Source organism: Falco rusticolus, chromosome 1, assembly GCF_015220075.1.
Source record: "Falco rusticolus isolate bFalRus1 chromosome 1, bFalRus1.pri, whole genome shotgun sequence".
NCBI lineage: Eukaryota > Metazoa > Chordata > Aves > Falconiformes > Falconidae > Falco > Falco rusticolus.
In genome coordinates this window covers 31,140,373-31,160,104 of record NC_051187.1, presented here as the reverse complement: position 1 = coordinate 31,160,104, position 19,732 = coordinate 31,140,373, and the positions used below count along the sequence as shown (strand labels likewise).

General features: G+C 46.1%; 1 protein-coding gene across 10 annotated transcripts in view; it reads left to right on the top strand.

Moving 5' to 3' along the window:
• KDM2B (lysine demethylase 2B) overlaps positions 1–19,732 on the top strand; it is a 125,910-nt gene that overhangs the window by 92,665 nt on the left and 13,513 nt on the right. For all 10 annotated transcript variants that reach the window (XM_037375452.1, XM_037375457.1, XM_037375451.1 and 7 more), the window contains 2 exons: positions 14,872–15,096; positions 18,741–18,884. In XM_037375452.1, coding sequence (XP_037231349.1) covers positions 14,872–15,096; positions 18,741–18,884 — 369 coding nt within the window. The remainder of the gene's footprint in view (positions 1–14,871; positions 15,097–18,740; positions 18,885–19,732) is intronic.

Here is a 19,732-nt window from a genome sequence, read left to right as displayed (position 1 = left end):
AATAATTTCTGTTCTTTTACACTGTAGAATAGTAGACGGGCTGAAATTTATTCGGAAAAATATCCCAGTTCTGGTTCCTGACAAATCTATTAAAAACCAAAACCACATAGCTGAGGTCTGGGGGATTTTTTTTTTTAGGGGACTTCCCACAGTAGCAGTATGCATACAAAACTAAACCCTTTCCCTGCTAACTACACTTGGGAACAGGAAAAAACCTGATGCACCAGAACCGAAGACAACTTTGGGTACTGTGCAAAGGAGTAAAAGCTGTTGAAGCTACTGGGAGTTTGTCAAGTGTCTGCTTTTCTGGAGCAGTGCTGCTGAGGAAGGCAGCTTCCTGCCTGACTTGTTTATTTTTTCGAGCGCTGCTTCAGTCTCTTATGAACATTAGTCCTCAAGACAAATTCCTTTCGGTGGTAACTCCATGCAGGCCAGAGGAGTTTCAGGGTTTGGTGTATGTGTATCATACATAACATGCCCAAAGAGCTTTACTGCGTCTTGCCTCAGTATTTTTCGAAAAGCTTTGCCTGGTGACTTGACAGATTATTTCTCACCTCAAGAGGCTGTACTTGAAATATTGTGTCCCTTCAGGGAGTAATTATAAATAGCAGGGACTTGAATGAGCACCGTCTTAATCTTCCATCTTTGACTTAATATTTTCCCTTCTTATCAACTCTCAGCCACTTGCTTTGAAATCTGACCAATGCCTTTATGTGATTAATACATCAAACAGGTAAATTAGAGCCATTTTGACTCTGAGTGGAAATTTGAACAGGTTGGGAAAAATGAACAAGCATCTCTATTTTCAAACTGTTGTGCTCCAAGTATCATACAAGATTTATGTATTCTTCCCCATTGTCATATGCATGAATATTCAGTAACATGAATTTTTCTCAACTCCATCTTGACTGCCATTTTTCAAGATAGCAGCTTTCTTTTTTATTTCATGACAGTAAAAGTGCTCATGAGAACTACTTTAGTCTTAAGACCTTTTTCTTAGACAGTGTATGTGAAATGAGTTGGCAGGTCTCAGATTTTATCACCAGGACCTTGCCTATATCCATGGCCAAGTTGGCCAACAGAACCAAACAAAAAGCTAGGGTTTGAACCTGGTTTAAGTATTGCAGCATCCTTGTGCTCTTGCCCACCCCAACGTTAAAACCATTCAAGCTTTGAGTTACGTATCTGAGATTTAATAGTTTTGTTTCTGGATCGAAGCACATTGGCAGAGCAATGGGGAAGGCGTTTGTCATGCCACAGTACGTGCTGCACAATTATGGACATTAATCCTGCGTGCACTTTTCAGAACAAAATCGAATTGTATGTTCTGTCCCTGAGAAGATGGCTTCCTTTTAGTTCCCTAGCACATTGAAATTAAAGTCTGCTGAGAATATAAATGAGGTCTTGTTTCAACTTTGTAACTTTCCTGCAGGCACTAGCAGACCAGATAGAAGAGGTACAGAAGTGCTCTGCTTTTTGAAAATTAGCAAATACAACAAAAGATACGGATAAATTCTGATAAAAGCGAAGCAGCTTTAGAGGTAGTTTAATGTGGTTTAGCTGTTTGTCCTGGATGTTTCCCTTACAAATCTAAGTCAGGCTTGTAGGTGACAGCAGAGCACCTGAGCTCTCACGAGGCAAGCTATACTTCAGCTTTTCCTTTGGTTACCATTTGTTTGCCACTAAATGCTTGGGTTTGGTCACTAGGTTTTAAAGCTGCTACCCACATGTTGGACACAACTGACTGTCTTACAGCGTTCTGTCCTGTGTGTCAGAGTGCACTGAGCCACTTAGAGGAAAGCAGGTTATATATTATGGTTAATCCACTCAGCTAGCAGCCACATCAATTTGCATGTCCCTCCACAGCGTGGCAGTCACTTCTTATCTTCTTAGGAACCTGTTTCACTAGGTTTTGCATTTGCTGACAGAACATGGCTCTTGAAGACACAAACTGTGCTGTGGAAGCGCTTTGTGGCCTTAAGGATCTGTGGAAGAAGGAAGCATGGCAGGATTTTTTCATTTCCAAATGGAGAGTCCCAATCATGCCACAGCTAGATGAACTTGATGTTTTACTACTCTGCAGCCTTACTCACTATACTTCTGAGATGACAGGGTGTTGGGTTTGGGTGGTGGTGGTGGTGGTGTTTTGTCTTTAAGGCTTATGAGAGGTAGAGTGAGTTACTGTCAGCACCTTCTGTCTGGGCTCTCACTGCTTTGGGTGTTGCTCCACTACTGCATGTAATAGTCCACAGTTGTCATCCTTCACGAGAGAGTCGTACAACGCTTGCTGCCTTTGCTTCTCTTGTGCTGGGTACTGGTTAGGGAAAGTATGTGCAGCAGGCGTTACATGGAGGGAGTGATCAATGTATTATTTTGTCATGAGTTATTTCATCTAAGGTTGATCAATCAGGCTGTTTATTAAAGAGATTGTGATGGATACTCAGTGCATCTGATGATGACTCTTATGTCATAGTTCAGATAAAACAGATAGTAGGTAGTGGTAGCATGATGATACTGGATGGATATTTAGGTTGTCAGAATGTCACTGCTAGTGTTCAGAGTATGACTGAAATACTGGCTAGAACTCGTGAGAAAAGTGTCATGAAATTTGCCGAAGCCCAACAGTTAAGATCGTATTTCATGTGAATGGACACTTAGACCAAAACAACAAACCTTAGAAAGCTGTTGGGTAACTCTCTTATTCTGATACAGGTCAATAATCATGATTCATAAACATCTCAGTGGGTTTCCTTTCCAAAAGCATGTGCTGGCCTGTAGAAAGCAGCAGAAGCTCAAATCACCAGATCTTTTTTCAAGGACTTGCATATAAACCAGTTTGAGGTTGTTTTTCCAATTGTTTCTATGTATTTTTTCTAATACCCGCTAAATATACTAGTCTATAAAAATGCATAAAAAGTTTCAAGGCAAGGTTAAATCAAAGGTGTGTTTGTGCCACATATTTTTTTTTCACTCATATTGAGAATCGTAGGTTCTTAAACTCCAGTGTCTAATATGAAAACACAGGTCCTGTTTAGCACTGGTAGCAGTGACTGAAATCTGTTGGTACAAGATATGCTCAGGAGCAAGTGAGTAAGGTGCAGGGGTTGTACTCATCCTCCCCCCATCTTGGTTTTACTACTTCAGGATATTTGCATGAGAATAAAATCTGGTTCTTTGGCACTCATCTGCTCCTGCTGTTTATTCTTCGCTTGAGGTTATTGTCTCAGTTGTGACAACATAATTGGTTTCTGTGGAGAAGATTATGATATTGATGAGACTTATATATGACTTCAGGTGAGGTGCAATCAAAGCAGCAGTTCAGAATAGAAGGTACTGTCTGTTTTCATGCAGTTTTCACTAAGGCTCATTCAGGAGTTTAATTAAGGATGTTATTTATTACTGAATTGTATCACGCAAAGCTGAAGTATGGACACAGTTATGCCAATACTGGCATGACTGGGGTCAATGCTGCTTATTTTGTTTTCTAAACTGATGTAAACTGCACCAGGCTAGTCAAATATACACTGTTCACACAAGGGTTGCTGACTATTTGTTGTAATTTAGTGTTCTCTAGCGTAGACAAGCTGAAAAAATTGAGCTGGAAAATGCTCTCTTAATAGTTCTTTCTGTGTATTAAGTATTTCTTTGAACAGTTAGCTGCTCTTGTACAAGGTGAGATTTTTTGAGAGCAATTATAATCAGCAAAGGTTATTTTATTGTGTTGTTTTACCCCCACTGATTCCCAATTTGCTGTTTTATATCATATCCTATCCATATTTTTTTTAAAACGCCACCTTGGCAAAGTTTACCTAGCATTTAGAAATTATTCTGAGATCTTGGCATGTGTGTCTTCACTCCTAACACAGGCTTCATAATTAGAGCTCATTTGTCAGTTGTGTTGCTGTTGTAAGCAGCAGACTGGAACACACTCTCCCGTGGCAGGGCTGGCTGAGGAGTGAGGTTCGATGTGGGTTACACTTGGTGACCTGCTGCAGCCCAGAGAGGCTGATGCAAATATCAAGAGTGCTAGCGTGCGTTGCAGATGAGAGGAGTAGGGCGATCTATGTCATGATTTTATTTGCTGTGAGTGACATTTCGCTGTGGTGTGACTGGTGGATTGTCTTTGGGGGATGTCACAAGTTATTTTTTTCTCCTCTCTGGATTATGGAGCCAAAAGGCTGGAGGGATGGACAAGTGTGAGCCAGGTTACGTGGAATCACTACAGGCTAGTGGAGACTTGGTCTGCCCACAGGCAGGTGTGGGACCAGGGATCTTCCTTCCGGATGTCATCTGTTCTCCTGCCTCTGCTGGCGGACAACTGCATAATGAACCACAAACACCGCTGTAATCGTGTCAGTTATCCTTGCTGCCTGGTTTAAAGCTGTCCTTTGTAGGCCTGTCATGGACACGCATCGCCCCCTTCCTCTCTCCTCCAGAAAACATTGGATTCTGATACTACCTTGTGATTCTGAAAGCCAAGGCCTTAGGCACATGCCTTTCGTGCCTCAGCTTTCATCTGCTTCTGCTCCCGGTTGTGTACGAACACAATGGGGGGAAGAGAGAAACCTGAGGAGATAGGCTGAATGTACCCAGTCTCGTTCTGGAGAGCCCCATCGTGTGCTGCAAGTAAACGCTTGGCTCCTGGCATCACGGATGAGCAGGATTGGGAGAGTACCATCATGTACCCGTAACGTGAGCTCCAGTTGGCAAGAGGACAGAAGTGCAAAGAAAGAACAGATATTTAAGGTATTGAAAATAAGGAAAGGGCATAATGACATGATCCACTTGGCTTTATCAGCAGTCATCTGTAAATATGTGTTTGAAGTTTGACTGTGTTTTGTTACTTAAAACCTCAGCGACCAGGCCTTGTGTAGATCGGGGTGTCACAAGGGCTGTGACCGGGCATAAGGCAACATTACTGCTGGCTCTTGTGCCAGCTCCTGCCTGTTGCTGCCTCTTCTGGGCTACCTGAGGTGTTTCTATGGCCATGTGATAGTTCAGACGTGTGGAATCGAGCTGAAACTAGTTTGGCAAAAATCCTGATGCAAGGACCATTAGGTGTGCTGCTTTATGGCTTCTTGGTTGCTCAGCACATGCAAATATTTAATCTCATGCTTAATTCTGTGTTGTAGGCGTAGGACCCAGAGGCAAAATCCTAACAACTTGAATGGAACCGGGATTTCCCCTGAAAGCAGGCCCATCAATCCAATGGGAAATTTAATTCTTAGTGCTCAAATTCAGGCCTGTGTGTCTTGACCCTTAGCTGCATGCTCTCGAGGGAGAAGGCAGTGTCTGCGTTTGGGTGCTGGCCCTGCTGTGGGTCCCGAACAGCTCCTCAACCGACCGATGTGTAACATTTCATAGTGCAGGGAGGATGTTTTATTGTAAAACCCCAGAGGCGGCTCAGGCCGTGCAGAGCAGAGCTGGAAATGGTTCCTCAGGAGCAAGCTAAACCCGGGGGTGCCTGCCCGGGGAGCGGCGTGAGGCCAGGCGGGAGCAGCTCCGGGAGCCGGGCGGCCTCGTGTCCCATCTCCCCCCAGCGCTGCTTCTGCCGCTTGAACCCGCGAAGTTTGCTGGGTGCCCTCCTCCTCCCGAGGGATGGAGGCTCCCTGCCCCGTCCCTCGGGCGGCGGGGCGGCAGGTAGCGGCGGCGGGGCGGGCGGCGCGGCTGGCTGGCTGGGCGCCGCTCCTTTGTCTCCGGCAGCCCGTGCAGCGCCGTGCACCCTGCGGGCGGCCGCGCATCCCGGCGCCGCGCATCCCCTCCCCTCCCAGCCCCGCTCGGCACACCCAGGCAGGCCCAGCCTCGGCCCGCCCCCGCCGGCCCCCTCGGCAGATCGCGGGGCTAATTACCAGCAGGGGGCTAATTGCCAGCGGGGCGTTAAAGCCCCCCCTAGCCCCCTCGGCCCCGGCCGGGCTCGGCCGCGGCGAGGTGGCCGGCGCTGCCCCGGCCGAGCGGCCGCGCTGTCCCCGCTGTCCCCGCAGGCCGGCTTTGTGCAAGCGGGCCGCGATTGGCCGTGCCGGCAGGGCCAGCCCCTTCCTGGCTGCCTGGCATGAATATGCACGGCCCCCCTTCCTCCTCCTCCTCCTGCATGTGTGTGTGTGTGCGGGGAGCGGGGCTCCGCCAGCAGCGCCGCTCCAGCCATGTCAGCTCGGCTCCGCCTGGGCCCACCATGAGCCATGGCCATGTCTGCGAGCGCCGACGAGGAGGACTACGAGTCGGAGCCGGAGCCCGAGCCGGGGCCGGGGCCCGAGCTGGGGCCGGAGCAGGTCCGGGGCGGGCGGCGAAGTTTGCAGCAGGAAGGGAGGGGAGGAGGCCGGGCCGGGCAGCGCCGCGCCGAGCCGCGCCGGCAGCGGGGCCGGGGAACAATGTGGGGTCGGGAGCGGCCCCAGCCCGGCCCGGGGCAGCGCCGCCCGCCGTGGGGCTGCGCCCGGCGGCTCCGCGGGTGCGGGCGTGTCCGCGGCCCCCGGTGCCGCCCGCCGAGCCCGGTGCGGAGCGGGGCGCGGGAGCCTCCCGCCGGGGGCCGGCCCGGGGCGCACGGCCTCGCCCGCCGTGGGCGCCCGGGGGCACCGGGAGTTCGGCACCTCCGAGGGCCCCGCGCCGCTTCGGGGGCGAACGCGCTTGGAGCGTGCGATTGTCCCTCTCGGGGGCTTTCCCTGTCGTTTCCAGAATTATTATTTTTTTTTTTAATAAGATTCCTCAAATAGCTGAGAGGGCTGCAGGACTTCAGGAGAGAGTCTGATGCTGAGCTTGTCTTAGTTTGATTTATAGCCAAAACCTCCTTTCCATTCCTAGGGATGAGGGATGTAGAATAAAGAGAAGGATGTGTGCTGAAATGAAAAGAGAACTTTTATTAATACTTTCAGGGTTTATTCTCTGAAGGTGGGTTGGTTGGTTGGTTTGGTGTGTTTGGTTGTTTTTTTTCCCTGTGGGGGAAGGAGAATAAACTTTTTAAATTTATGAAGTAATCTGTGAAAAATAATCCAGAACATGTGTTCTAGATTGCGTATTTTACTCTCTAAGAACTGCCTAAGCAATTAAAAATGCACCAGGAATAGCATTAAACATGTGTATGCAATTTAAACATAAACTTGATAGTTTTGTTCATAACTCAAGGTGTTTTGCTCTTCAAAATAGCCTAATAATTTGCTTTTAGAGACAAGTTTCTACGTAGGCCAGGTGTTGAGTCTGTCCTCCAAAACCCATCTCGTTTCTAGTAACTTTACTGTGATTTGCTTCATAATTGCACTAAGAAAGCTGAAAAAGGGCTGAAAAAGAGTTGGGGGGGATGGTGGTAGTGGTGGTGTGCTTGGGTGCTCCCCAGGGATGGCAGATCTGGCACAGAAACCCTAAGAAAGATGTTAATGTGCTGCACTGGCCTGGTGTAGTTTCAGTCCAAGAACCTAAGACGGGTCTTGGATGAGTAACTTTATTAAGCCTTTACTTAATTCTGCAGATTGTGTGAACGTGCAGGCCTGTGCTGCTGCTTGTTTCACTGCTCAACTCCCAGACCTGGTAGTTAATAGTCCCAGCCCCCTTCCTTTAAACGTTGTCCTATGCTAGGCCTTTTCCAATTGCATCTACGTCTTGGTGCGATTACTGTACGCTTTTTTTTTTTTAAAGAGCTTAATCGTAGGAGAGCAGATTGGTCTCAGCTGCATTGTACCAGCTGTGAAATTGCTACTGGAGGTGCTAGTTCTTACTGGATGAATTTGGAAAGTTGGTTACATTCTGGGATTCTTCAACTCTTCTAAAACCTGAGGATTTGATAGCGTTTTCATATTTTCATAGTTTAAAACAGAAATTAATGGAAGAAAGTGGAAATCCTTCTTGTGGGATTTCTTAACAGGCCTGGTCTGATCCTAGATTACAATGGTGTGACTTACATTGCAAAGACCTGTGGAGTGTTTTTCTTTTTGTTCAAAACTCTTGTGGTGGTAAAACACCTCATGTGGATCCAACTGTATTTTTCGTACGTGCCTGCTTTAACATGTCGCTGCTATATTTTTCTGCACAGGATGTGTCAAATTGTATCACATAGCTTTTCCTACTACAGCAGTCTCTGGTATGTAACAGGTGAAAGGCTTCAGCTCTACAGGTGGAGTTGAACAGCACAACTTTAGTGCTTGGGTAGGAGCTGCAGGTTTTGTCACTCAGAATTTTCTCCTGACTTTCATTCTTCTTTCCCTAATTTACATCTAAACTAAGAAGGCAAAAAGGCTGCCAGGTTTCCCAGCATGAGAGCAGGCAGGATTTACTGCACTTACAGCAGTTGCAGTCAGCACTGGGGGCTTGGAAGCGTGTGGGTGCCAGGGCATGTGTCCTGCCTGGTGCTGGTCGTGCAGAGGGCAGCACCCTGCTGCAGCCCACCAGCCTTGTTGGGCTGCTTGCAGTAGGAAGAAAGTTGATTTCTGACTGTGACGCTTCAGCATGTGTAAACAGACTGAGGAAAATGCTCCTGGGTGGGGGAAGGGGGATTTGTCCTGAAGTAGCAATAAGAAGAAAAGCTGCAATTGCAGGAGGTGCCCCCAAGTCTGTATAACTTCCTGGTGACTTTCTTTTTAAGAGCTCCTACTTTGGATGCAGCTTATCTACAAAAGCATATTTTTGCCAATGTATCTTATTCCACCCTCTAGGCCTAACTTCTACCTCCTCGCTGGCAGAGGAAAATAAACAGGGGTACTTGCATTGGCACTGACATGCCAGTTTATCACACCCTAAACAACATAACTATGCTGGCAGAAGGGCTGCTGGAGTGTCACTAATGGCCAGATGAATCTGTGAGGTATAAACTTTTCTATTTACTTGTGGGAAATTGATCTGTTTATTCAGTAGTGGAGCTCTGCATGGTCACCTGGAAGTGGTCGCTAGGAGCTACAATTGCTTTTTGCAGGAGAGGATGAGAAAGCTTGTGGGTGTGAACTGGAGGAGATGGTGGCAGTGAACCTGTGGAGAGGATTAATACTGTTTGGAGGTGGCTGGGCTTGGAAAAGTTCCACTGCCTTCCCTTTCCCTCTGATGGTGCTTGCTTAATGGGGGACCTTGGACTTGCCTTGCAGGACACCTCCACCCTGGCAGGAGCGTATGCTGATGATGGGTGATGACTCTTGTAAACCCTCACTGCTAGAGGAAAACAATTCTCCTGGAGTTTGAGTGTGTAGACTTTGGGGCAGATATGCTTTAGTCAGACATGTTAGATCTGTGATGTTGGTTTGCACTCTTCAGTTGATAAAGCTGTTAAGGATGTTATTGGCATGTGTAATTCGTGCTGTCTTAAAAGTAACATCTTCCTTGTCCCCACTAAAATCTGCAGTCCATTCATCCTGTCCTTTCTTCCTCTAAGTTCTGCCTTTGACAAGGGTTTTTATTAATCACTGAAGAGATGTAAGGGCTTAATGCAGAAGAACTGTTGACTTGGTTGTGATTATCTAGTGCAAGGCTCTGTGTGTTGAGCAGGCTGTCAGCTTGCCAGGGAATTTAATGCCAGTCCCTGTTTTTCAGGGTTAATGTAGAGTTAATGACAGGGTCTGTTTTAGAGACCTCTGGTTAAATGACTTTGGTGAGTCTTAGACCAGTGCATTGGTATGTGTGTAGTTGGTCTAACCTGCTGCTGGTCGTTGTCAGTTTGGTTTTCTTAGCAGGAAGGCCAAAACTACGTGCCCAGGAGGCTAGGAGAGGGACACGTCACTGGAGCAGTAGAGGACACTGCTGCTTGCTGGCCCTAGGCACCAAGCAGGGAGCCATGTCCTTCAGAGCTTCCACCCTGTTTGAATTGAAAAATGCTCTTCCACGTCTGCTCACCTCTGATGCTACAGGAAGAGACAAGGAAATAATTGACCAGAAGCCTTTGCTGTGGCACTGTGTGAGCTTTTCCAGTGCCCGGTATCAGCCTGTGACCCCAACACGTTTAGGGTGGTGTTCAGTTGACAACGGTTATGAATTGTGGGTTCATGTGTGTGGCTTGTTAGTTTGGTTTTTTCCTAGTGTTTATTTATCAGATGTTATAAAGTAATTGGTAATTAAATGTGTCTATTCTAAGTCCGTTACAACAATTATATTGGGATGCAGTACCAGTCTAAGCACAGGACTGGCACCTGGGAAGTCCTGGGTCCTCATCTTTCTTTCGGTGCTGATGCAGTTGCATGGACTTGGTCAAACTATGGCACATCAGAATAATTGGAATCTGTCCATGTGTTACAGAAAAAATCACCCCTGTCTTGCAAATGAAGGGATATATTTATGTGGCGCAGCACTTTGAAGCAATGAACACCATGCATGTAAGATGTCTTGGAGAGATTTATGTGGTGGATACATAAGCTATTCAGATTGTACTTGGTTAGGAGGTGAAGTGCTTCAGGGTCTCACTGAGCTAGCCAGGTGATAAGCCCTTCAGAAGGGCACTGCGCATGTCCCTGGATTTTTCTTGGAGATGTTGAGTCTGAAATAATGGTATGGTGCTGCTGGCAGCAGTTTAAGCAGGTCACTGAAGCTGAGTGGTGGAATGAGACCCGTGCCCAGGTGAAGGCTGCTTGCAGAAGAGCTTGTTTCTGGGCTGCAGGCTTTGTCAGCCTTGCTTTTAGGACTAGAACTTTTCTTCCTCCTGTACTCGATTGCAGGGTCAGCTGATCTTCCTCTCCAGAGCAGAGGAGTTCACATGAAGTTGCCTGGTGACAGTTCCAACAGAGCCCGATTGTTGAGGGATAGCAGTTGGGGACCATCAGCACCTACTTAATGATGTGTTTAACAGCTTATAGCTCTTGAAGTGTTATCTCCAAAGCTTGATGCTCTTGGTATTTTTGTTTACCTGAGGTCTTTTGAATTACTCTTTGCAACTGTGAAGGTTAGAAATCTGTTGCTGTAAACATCAAAGTTGTGTTTCTGTTACAGTAAGAGTTGTGCTCAGGGCAGAGGCCCTTAGTGACTCTGTTGACCTGGGTGGGTGGCTTTTTGGTGACTGCTGGGTGGGGAAGTGACATATGGTAAAAGTGTGTTAAAGTACCTGTAAGCAGGCAGTGAAAACTTCCCAGCAGCCAAATGTTTGTCTGTAGCCAAGATAAACTAATGTTCCAAGTAGCAATTCTTCCAGCTATCGTTTCCCAGGGGATTGTTTAGAATTGGAAGTGTCATACCTGGGCTTATTCCCAGATCTACCCAGCCCTGTTGAGAGACTTGAATTGCTGATGACTACCCCACCCAGTCCCCTAATTGTTGTCCACCTGGAGTGCTGTTGAAGTTGCTGGGATCTGGAGGAGCTTAGCACTTCTGAAAATCAGTTTGCAAATTTGTCCCCTTTCCTGTCTGAGGAGCCAGTGTGTTTAACCACTGTGGTGGGGGGGAGTGACCCCAAATTCTTGATTTGTAAATGTCTTTGTAGTTCATAGTGTATTACATTTGATGGCCTAAGTTTACTCTCTGCACCTGGATGCTGTAGAGACCATGCTGCGTCTGCTTCATGGCCAAGAGTAGGTTAACTTAGTGTGTTGCATAGCAGTAATCTGGGGGGGGGGGGGGGCACAAACCCACAAAAAACCCCAGGGTGTTTTGTTAACCTGTCTTGTTTTAGAGGCAGTGCAAGTCGACCACCTTTCTAGGTTTCAGTGTCGTAGGGGTAAGTATTTAGTATATTAATCCTGGTATGTTTCAGCAGCTGCTTGCACAGTCTTTGTTGTGAGCTTGGGAGAGTGGTTGTCATCACTTCAGCATCTTCCTACCCCTCTTCTGAAGACTCTTGCTGTGGCCAGGGAAGTACGGGCGCAGTTTCTGTGGAGGTGCTGGAGAATGGAGAGGATTGCTTGTGATGGTATTTCAGGCAGGCAAAAAAGTCTCTTCAAGTTTGGTGTCATCTTTCTTTTCTTGACAGTTCTCAGAGGTGGCTGCTGGGGACTGCAGAGTCAGCAGGCACAGGCTGTGCTTGTGGGTCTCAGTTCATCTCCTTGGGAAAGGAGATGATAGAATCTGCTACACAGCTGGGAGACTACATTGGTCCAGAACGTAGTTCAGGGCTTAGTGTGTCACAGAGTCCTGATGCTGCTGTTTGTTGGCCGCTGTCGTAAAACCAAGGAATCCTGCCATTCCCTACCGCTTGCTCAGTATTTGCAAGACAGCTCCATAGAGTTGTGCTTGGAGGGTGGCAAATTGCAGGACAGAGATGGGAACAGGAGCTGGGACAGAAATCTTTACCTAGTTTGGCTACCAGGGATGGTATGTTGTAAAACTGCAGTCTGAGCTGGAAATCCTGCAGCATCTCTTCACTAACATCAACCTGGAATTTATCTGGCTGTCTGCCATGTGCTAAATAAACCCCAAGCCATGTTGGAGGCTCCGTCCACCCCCTTGAATCCCAGCCCCTTTCTGGGATAGCAACCCACAGGCCAGATTTTCTTCTGTGGAGGTTTTTAAGCGACCGCTTTGGAGCCCCTTGAAACTAGATACTAGTGGGAATTCCGGCAAGGCCTCTCTAACCTTGCTGGCTGCGACATCCTGGAGTGAAAACGTGGCTTGGATTGAGGATTGGTTGGTTGGTAAATCAGTGCAAACCCAGCTAGTACAATTGCTTGAATTTCCTCATGAGCAGTGAAGAGGTCTGGGCAAGTTAAGAAATGTTACATATGGTGAGATCGCAGTGAGCCACCTCTGCTGTCTGCTGGTGACTGGTAAGGAAATCGGAGTTGTGTAGTCTGGCTTCAGATTGTCCTTGTACCTTCACCTTCCTGCCTTTTTTTTTTTTTTTTTTTTTTTGTTAGGATTCTCAAATTCAGCACTCAAGCCATGCTTTTTTTTTACTGCTTGTATCTTTGCAGTGTCCTGGCACTTAAGACACTGTCCTCAGAATTAGGACTTGGCTCGTATTACTGTGGCAGAGTCAGGAGTTGTCTTTCAGCTGGAAAAGTACCGAGTTTGATTTTTCCTTGAAAGAGATTGCATTTTAAAAAGACCATTCTGACGGTGTTGTAACTGTCGTTTGCTGCCTTAAAAAAACTTAATCCTGTTCAAACCTAGTGGGAAGGAGTCAGGTGCTCATGTGGAATCTTCTATGTGCTGCTGGCAAAAGGGAACGGCCCAGGTTGTTGTACGTGTTTTGGTTTAACTTGTTCCCACTGGTGTCTAGCCTTTTTGGTTTGTGTCTCTCCCTCCCTTCGCTAGTGGAGGGAGACTTTAATAGGGAGAATGGAGGAGTGATTCATGCTGAGAAAGGAAGTTATCTCTTACCTAGGTTGCCTTTAGAGGCAGAGTCCTGCCATAGCTGACTTTATCCTTTAGAGACTGAAAAGTTGGTCTGAAAGGTAAATATTTAGAGTGGCTGAAATCCAGGTGTCAGGTGTGGTTGCCAATGGGAAGGAAGCTACACTTGTCCCTGTTCACACAGCAGTGTGATTCAACCTGCAAGCAGAAAACCCACAACTGTTTGGAGGAGAATAATTTAAAACTTGCTGAAATCTGTGTAACCTCATCAATTAAGCAATGTTTCCTCCCACCTCAGTTATGATAGTAGGTCTGTGGGAGAGAAAGTGAAGAGATCTAGCTCCTAGCTTCTCTGCTTTGCCAGGACTGAGGTTCCTGGGGTGGGCACTGTTAAAATATCAGCACTTTTCTGCATCTTAGAGGAAGTCACTGGAGCATTGCTAGGACAGCTGGGAGGGAGATCAAATGTGGCGATGTGGCTTTTCTTCAAGGTTGTATAGTAGGACACTCAAGGAAGCTTTTGCAGTACCAAATAGAATGTTTCCATACCCTTTCTTTTAAAAGCTGCAGTGGAAATTCTGCATGGCATTCCATAGCCAACCTGCCCCTGCCTTGGGGATTGCCCAGAATTCAGCAGGAACAGAAAGTGAAACTGGCTGGTCTGTTGGGCATATGTTGAGGTGCAGAAAGTGGAAAAATGGTATAAATGCTAAAGCAGATGAGCTTTGCCGTCCTATTATTATCAACTTTATGGAGAAAGCTGTCAGTGGTAAGAATGAGCCAAGCCAATTCTTGCGTAATTAGCCCCATACAATTACATAGTATTTAGGGATGTTTGGCTTGAGTGCTACGTTCTTGTGTATTAACAGGGAGTTTCTGATGAGAACATGAAATTTAGATATCCAGAGGTGAATATGTTGCAGTTAACCTAATCATTTAAAATCTTTTCCTGCTCCTTTAGCTTCTGTCTTAAAGGTCATTGAAAGCTAGACCTGGGATGCCCCTTTTAGCCTTTGCATAGCATCAGTTAGTGTTCTATTTTTGAGCACTTGCTGGTAGTGGATATGAGGGGAGCTACTTTGGAAGGGTTTTGTAGTAGTTGTGTTTTATTTCCTACTTTATCACTTGGCAGTAGTTCATAGTCTCCTATTTTTTTAAGGGAGATTGCTGTGGCTTGAGCTGTTGCTGCTGAGTGTTTCTCTGTTCTACCTGACCTCAAAATTAATTTGCTGCTTCCTTGGATTCTTCCATTTCCAGCAGAGGAAAGCAGACCTTCTGGCTTAACTTGGGGCACAATCCGAAGAGCTCCCTAGCCCAGAGCTCAGCAACGGCGCACATCATCTCTTGACCTAAGCCAAGCATGTCACTTGGGACTTAGTCCTGCGTTGAGCTGTGCGTAAATTGATTTTCCTTGCCCTCCTGTTGAAGCAGGCTTGTTAGAGGCTTGGGATCTCTCATTTATGCCTTGGTTTCTTTGTCTTTTTACAATGCATTTTTTCTTGAAAAGGTGACGAAACTCCTTTAGCTATAAGAGTGATTGTATGCATCTGCTGAGTATTACCCATCTGTGTGTAGATCTGATACATCTGTCAGTTTTATGTCTAAGATGTGTACAACTCCTGTCCAAGTAAGTTCTCTAGCATAGGTGGTAAGTGGGATGTGAGATTAACCTTGTGTGTCTGGCTTTTTCAGAACAGGGCAGTCGGACGGCCCAAAGGGAAACTGGGCACTGCTTCTGCGGTGAAGCTTGCAGCTAATCGGACAACCGCTGGAGCACGTCGGAGGAGGACGCGATGCCGCAAGTGCGAGGCTTGTCTGCGGACAGAGTGTGGCGAGTGTCACTTCTGCAAAGACATGAAGAAATTTGGGGGACCTGGCAGGATGAAACAGTCCTGCATTATGAGGCAGTGTATCGCAGTAAGTGTACCTGTTGCTACGGATTGTTTGGAGATCCCTATATCTGTGTCTCTTGGTGACAAAGTGTGAAACTGAGAACTCTGCTCTGAGTAGTCTCTAAAGTGCATCAGACAAAACAGTGTAATCCCTGCCCTCTCACTTCAGACCTCTTCTTCCTATCGCTTTTCATCTTCACCAAATCTTAAACCAGAATGCCGTAAAACTTAATAGCACAGCTTTCATTCTCAGTAATATAGAAGTGGAGATTATCAGTACACTGGAATTGGTGCTCAGATCACACTGAAATTTTGGGATTTGGGTGAGAAGGGGAAGAGTGGGAAGTTCCAATGCAAAGGGAGAAGAATTGTGTTTGCTTTGGATGTCTGATTCTCCTGAGAAAAGCTGCCTTGCAACCATCCTTACCATCTTAACTACTTAAGCAAATTAAGATGTGGAGAAATGTTTGTCTGGCATCCTTCAAGATTTTGGTGTTGGTGACCCCAGCCCCAGGCTACTTGGAGATAGGAATTTCAATTTGTTTGCTGTTACCTAGGCATATAGTGGAGGGTCTGATCCAGATGAGTAAAAGAGCCCTCAGGCCAGGGTCTTGTCTTCCTCGGGGACTGGAAATGGCTGTCAGGGGATGAACATCAGAACAGAGCAAGCAGGCAGTTGAAGACAGTTGCCTGGGCTCCGGTGGTACATTGCTTCAAGGCTTCTTGAGTCATAAGTGATAGCTTGATATTTAACAAATATTGACACATGAATCTTCCATTAAGTTGTCCAAACAGCTTTTGAATCTGTTGCTTTCACGCTGAATGTTGCAGAGCTGCTCCTCAGGTCTCATGTCCTCAGTTGCCCCCATTCAAGGGTAAAAATTAGCTTTAGCTTTTATCTTAATTGTTTGGAAGGTCTTGTTTATGCTGTTGTTAAGGGTTTGGGTTTTCTGCTGTTTTTTGTTGTTGTTGGTTGTTGTTTTTTTTAAGGAACGGAATGTTGTTTATTCATAGCTGAAATATCACCCCATCTATACTGATTTCTCTCTTAACTCTTGTTACAGTTTCTTTCACTTAGGTTTTTGGTTTTTTCTTTAATTCTGATGAGGAGACTGAAGTGGAGGCTTTAAATGACTTGGTCTGACACTGATAAAAAAACCTGATAAGCACTTAAGGTTTCCAGTAGTTGCTCCTGGTAGCTCACTCCATGTCCTGTTCTAAGCCATGTGCTGTTCTTGACATAGAGGATTGGATTCAGCTCTGCTGGATCTTTCAGTAAAGTACATAGAATATCTACCTTTCTGCAGAGTGCTTTTGCAGCTCAAGTGTCTTTTCTTTGAACATTTGATTTCCTGGAGTGTGGCATGAATTGAACAGCGTGGATGAAGAATTTACTATTCTCCAGGGGCAAGAAATAGTGAAATCATGCTGCCTTTTTAGTGGAGGGATTAAATTAGGGCTGCAGTGTGCTTTCTTGTCCTGACTGATGAAGGAAACTTTCGTACTAAGCTGTTTCACTCTTGATAACATGGGCTGAGCCTTTTGGAGATGAACTGGGTTCTCTTCTGGCTGAGTCAAGTCACCTTCTCATCGCCTATCTTATAATGAAGACGTGTTTTTCTTTTTAATATCTGCAGTTTTATTTCCGGAAGCTGTGGTTAGAGTACGGAGCTTGGTAGCCAGGGTACTCTGATTACTTGTCCCACCCTTGCATGCACTGAAGAAGACATCTCTGCCCTTCTTAGGTTTCCATTGGTCTAAATAGCAGGGCGATATCACAAACTTTCTTAGAGCGGCAAAAGCATAGAGTATTAACAAGTTGTACTATTGTAACTTTTAAGGGTGCTTTACGTTTCTGTAATCAATCCATTTAGTTTTACTCTTGTTCATTACGTTTGCTAACATTGCAGGGGTAATATATGTGGTACCTATCCAACAGCTTTCAGCCAAAAACAAAACTCCAAAACACAGCTCTGTGGAAGTAATGATCCCTACAGTTCTGGGATTGTGCTTTCCTCTGGTTAATAACATTGACGATATTAACTAGACACAGACTTTCATTAAACTCACAAGCCTTAAGAGAGCCTGTACTGCTGTTCAGAGGAAGGAAGCTCCTCTGCATCACTAGTTCAATCAGGAAGGGAAACGGGAGCGCCTGGGACACTTCATACCGCAGTGAATAGGTCTGAAGGGAGTGTGGGGTGCTGTGTTGGGCGCACAAGTTGTGACAGCATGGCTGCTGTTCCAGCCCATCTGTGGGACAGAGCTAGCTGGGACACGGGGGAGATTCCCTAGACACCCTTGCTCCCAGCAAGAAAAATTGTACTGCTCCTGCGATGTTTATTCTTGTACTCGGATATAAATACTTGTTGTATGGGAGATCGGACAAAACAAGTGGACAGAGCCCTTATGGCTCTGGACAACTTAGCTTGTCTCTGGTTTACCTGCTGGTGGAATGAAATCCTGGGGATTCTTATCCTGTGCTTGGAGGAAGGGTGGGAATAGTATTTGCAAAGTGTTTTTAAAATGGAGCGTGGGTAAGCACTGGCATGAGAAAGCAGGAGAGTGTTGCCATAGCTAATGTGTATCGGATGTTGGTGTGTGGGGCAGCACGCTGCTCTGGAATGGCTTACTATAGCTAGGTTTTTCCCTATTGGAAACTTGCCAAAGGATGCACTGTTGCTGCATAGATTTGGTTTGGTGTGCAAGTACCTGTTTGTGGATTTGATTCACTCCACCTACTAAGAGATCCTTGCCGAGAAAAGCCACATCTCTCTGGCTGCTTGATAGTTAAGGACTTGCAACCTAATCGATTGCATTTCATGTTACAGCCAGTTTCTTACTAGGATCTTCCTTTTCTTTCTTGTAATGAGGCTTATACCTTATTGCTGCAAACCAGAAGTTTGTTCCTCATTAGCACAAAGGTGGCTTTTTAATTAGACTGGCATTCACTGCTTTGACATGGGTGACATAGTGAGATGTTGCATTTCCCTTTCTGCCTCAGCAAAAGACAGGAAAAAATCAGTGTGCTTCCCACTTGTAATACTCGCAGGAGAAGAGTTCTCTTTTTAAGTGCCTATGCAGTGCTTTTTGCAGTGCTCGGGTTGGGAGCAGGGCCCTAGGTAACAGACTGTCAGTCAGGAAAAGGTCTGTTCTTGGGTCTGTTGTACTTGCTGTGAGACCTGGATTGGGTCCCATAACATCTGTCTGCCCTGCTTGTAAAATAGGGGAGCTGCCAAATTGCTAGTCAGATTGTGAAGCTTAATGGATGTGAACAGTGATGTTCTAGGTTGCTTCTTTTCCCTTCCATTGTACACTGAAGTGACTTGCATGCCGATGTCTTGTCAGCACACAGATTCAAGGGACCCACAAAAAAAAGCGTTTCCCTCTATCCCTGGGATGGGATGCCCCATGAATCTGTGCTACAGGGAGGGCATTTTCGTGCCATGAAACATGTCCTGTGATGCTTGGTCTGGATACCCAGCCCTGATTGTTACCAGTTTTTCTTGCCTTTGTTGTTCTGCTGGGCTGGAGCCTTCAGCAGTTTGCACAGTTAATCCCTATTATCTCCTCTTTGAAATGAGAATACTGTAAATGCACATTGAGTTCTTCTGTTTCCATACATCTTCCATGTCCTGATCAAGACTTCTTTCTGATATGTGTAAACAGCCAGTGTTGCCTCATACTGCTGTGTGTCTGGTGTGCGGAGAAGCTGGGAAAGAGGACACTGTGGAAGAGGAGGAGAGCAAGTTTAATCTCATGCTAATGGAATGCTCCATTTGTAATGAAATCATACACCCAGGATGCCTTAAGGTGAGTACGAGGATGTGATACATGTTGGAAACAAACTGGAGTAATTACCACCTTAATGTAAAAATAGTGCACAGAAATTGGAAAGCTTTCACATTTTCATCTTTGAAAACTCAAGTGAGCAAAGAGTTGGTGTGAGAAGCAGTGTGACAGCTGTGGCACACGCAGCCATGACGGGCAGGCAGGGATCCTTTGATGTAACGGCATCCCCTGTAAGCAAGACTCTGAAGTGTGTGTGCATGCAAATGTCTTGGGGTGGGGGGTTGTTTTGTTTTTTTCTTTCTTTCTTTTTTGCCTCGTTTTAAGGAAGTGAGGACTTTCAGTTGGGACGGGTAGCTCAAGAGGACAGAGAAATCTGCCTGTACTTTTGGATGTTAGTCACAATCTCTGTATCAGTAACTCCGTCCTGTGTCCCACAAACTACAAACGAGTAGTTTGCTGTTTGTGTTTGTCCAGGCACAGATGTGCCTTCCGCTGGTGGCTTTAAAGGTGTTATGAGCAAATGTTGCAGTAGGAAGACTACAGCTCTAGAGAACAAACTGAGCAAGTTTCAGGCTGCCAGAGTGCTCACCTTTGGCTGACTTGAGTCCTGTGAGCAGCTATATTCTTTGCTGATAACAAAAGTGTCATTTTGGGCATATCTTTTTGTATTAGCATTTAGAAGCTGCCTATCTCCAAAGCTGGTTTGTTTCAGCTGATCAGCCATTTCCTGTTGCTGATTTGTTTATGGTTAAAGTGATTTGCCAAAGCAAATGTATTCTGACACACCATGCCCCAGAAAACAGCTTTTGGCCCTTCTGGGATCTCTGGGAGGAGGGGTATGTTCCTTATGCAGGCCCAGGGTGATGCTC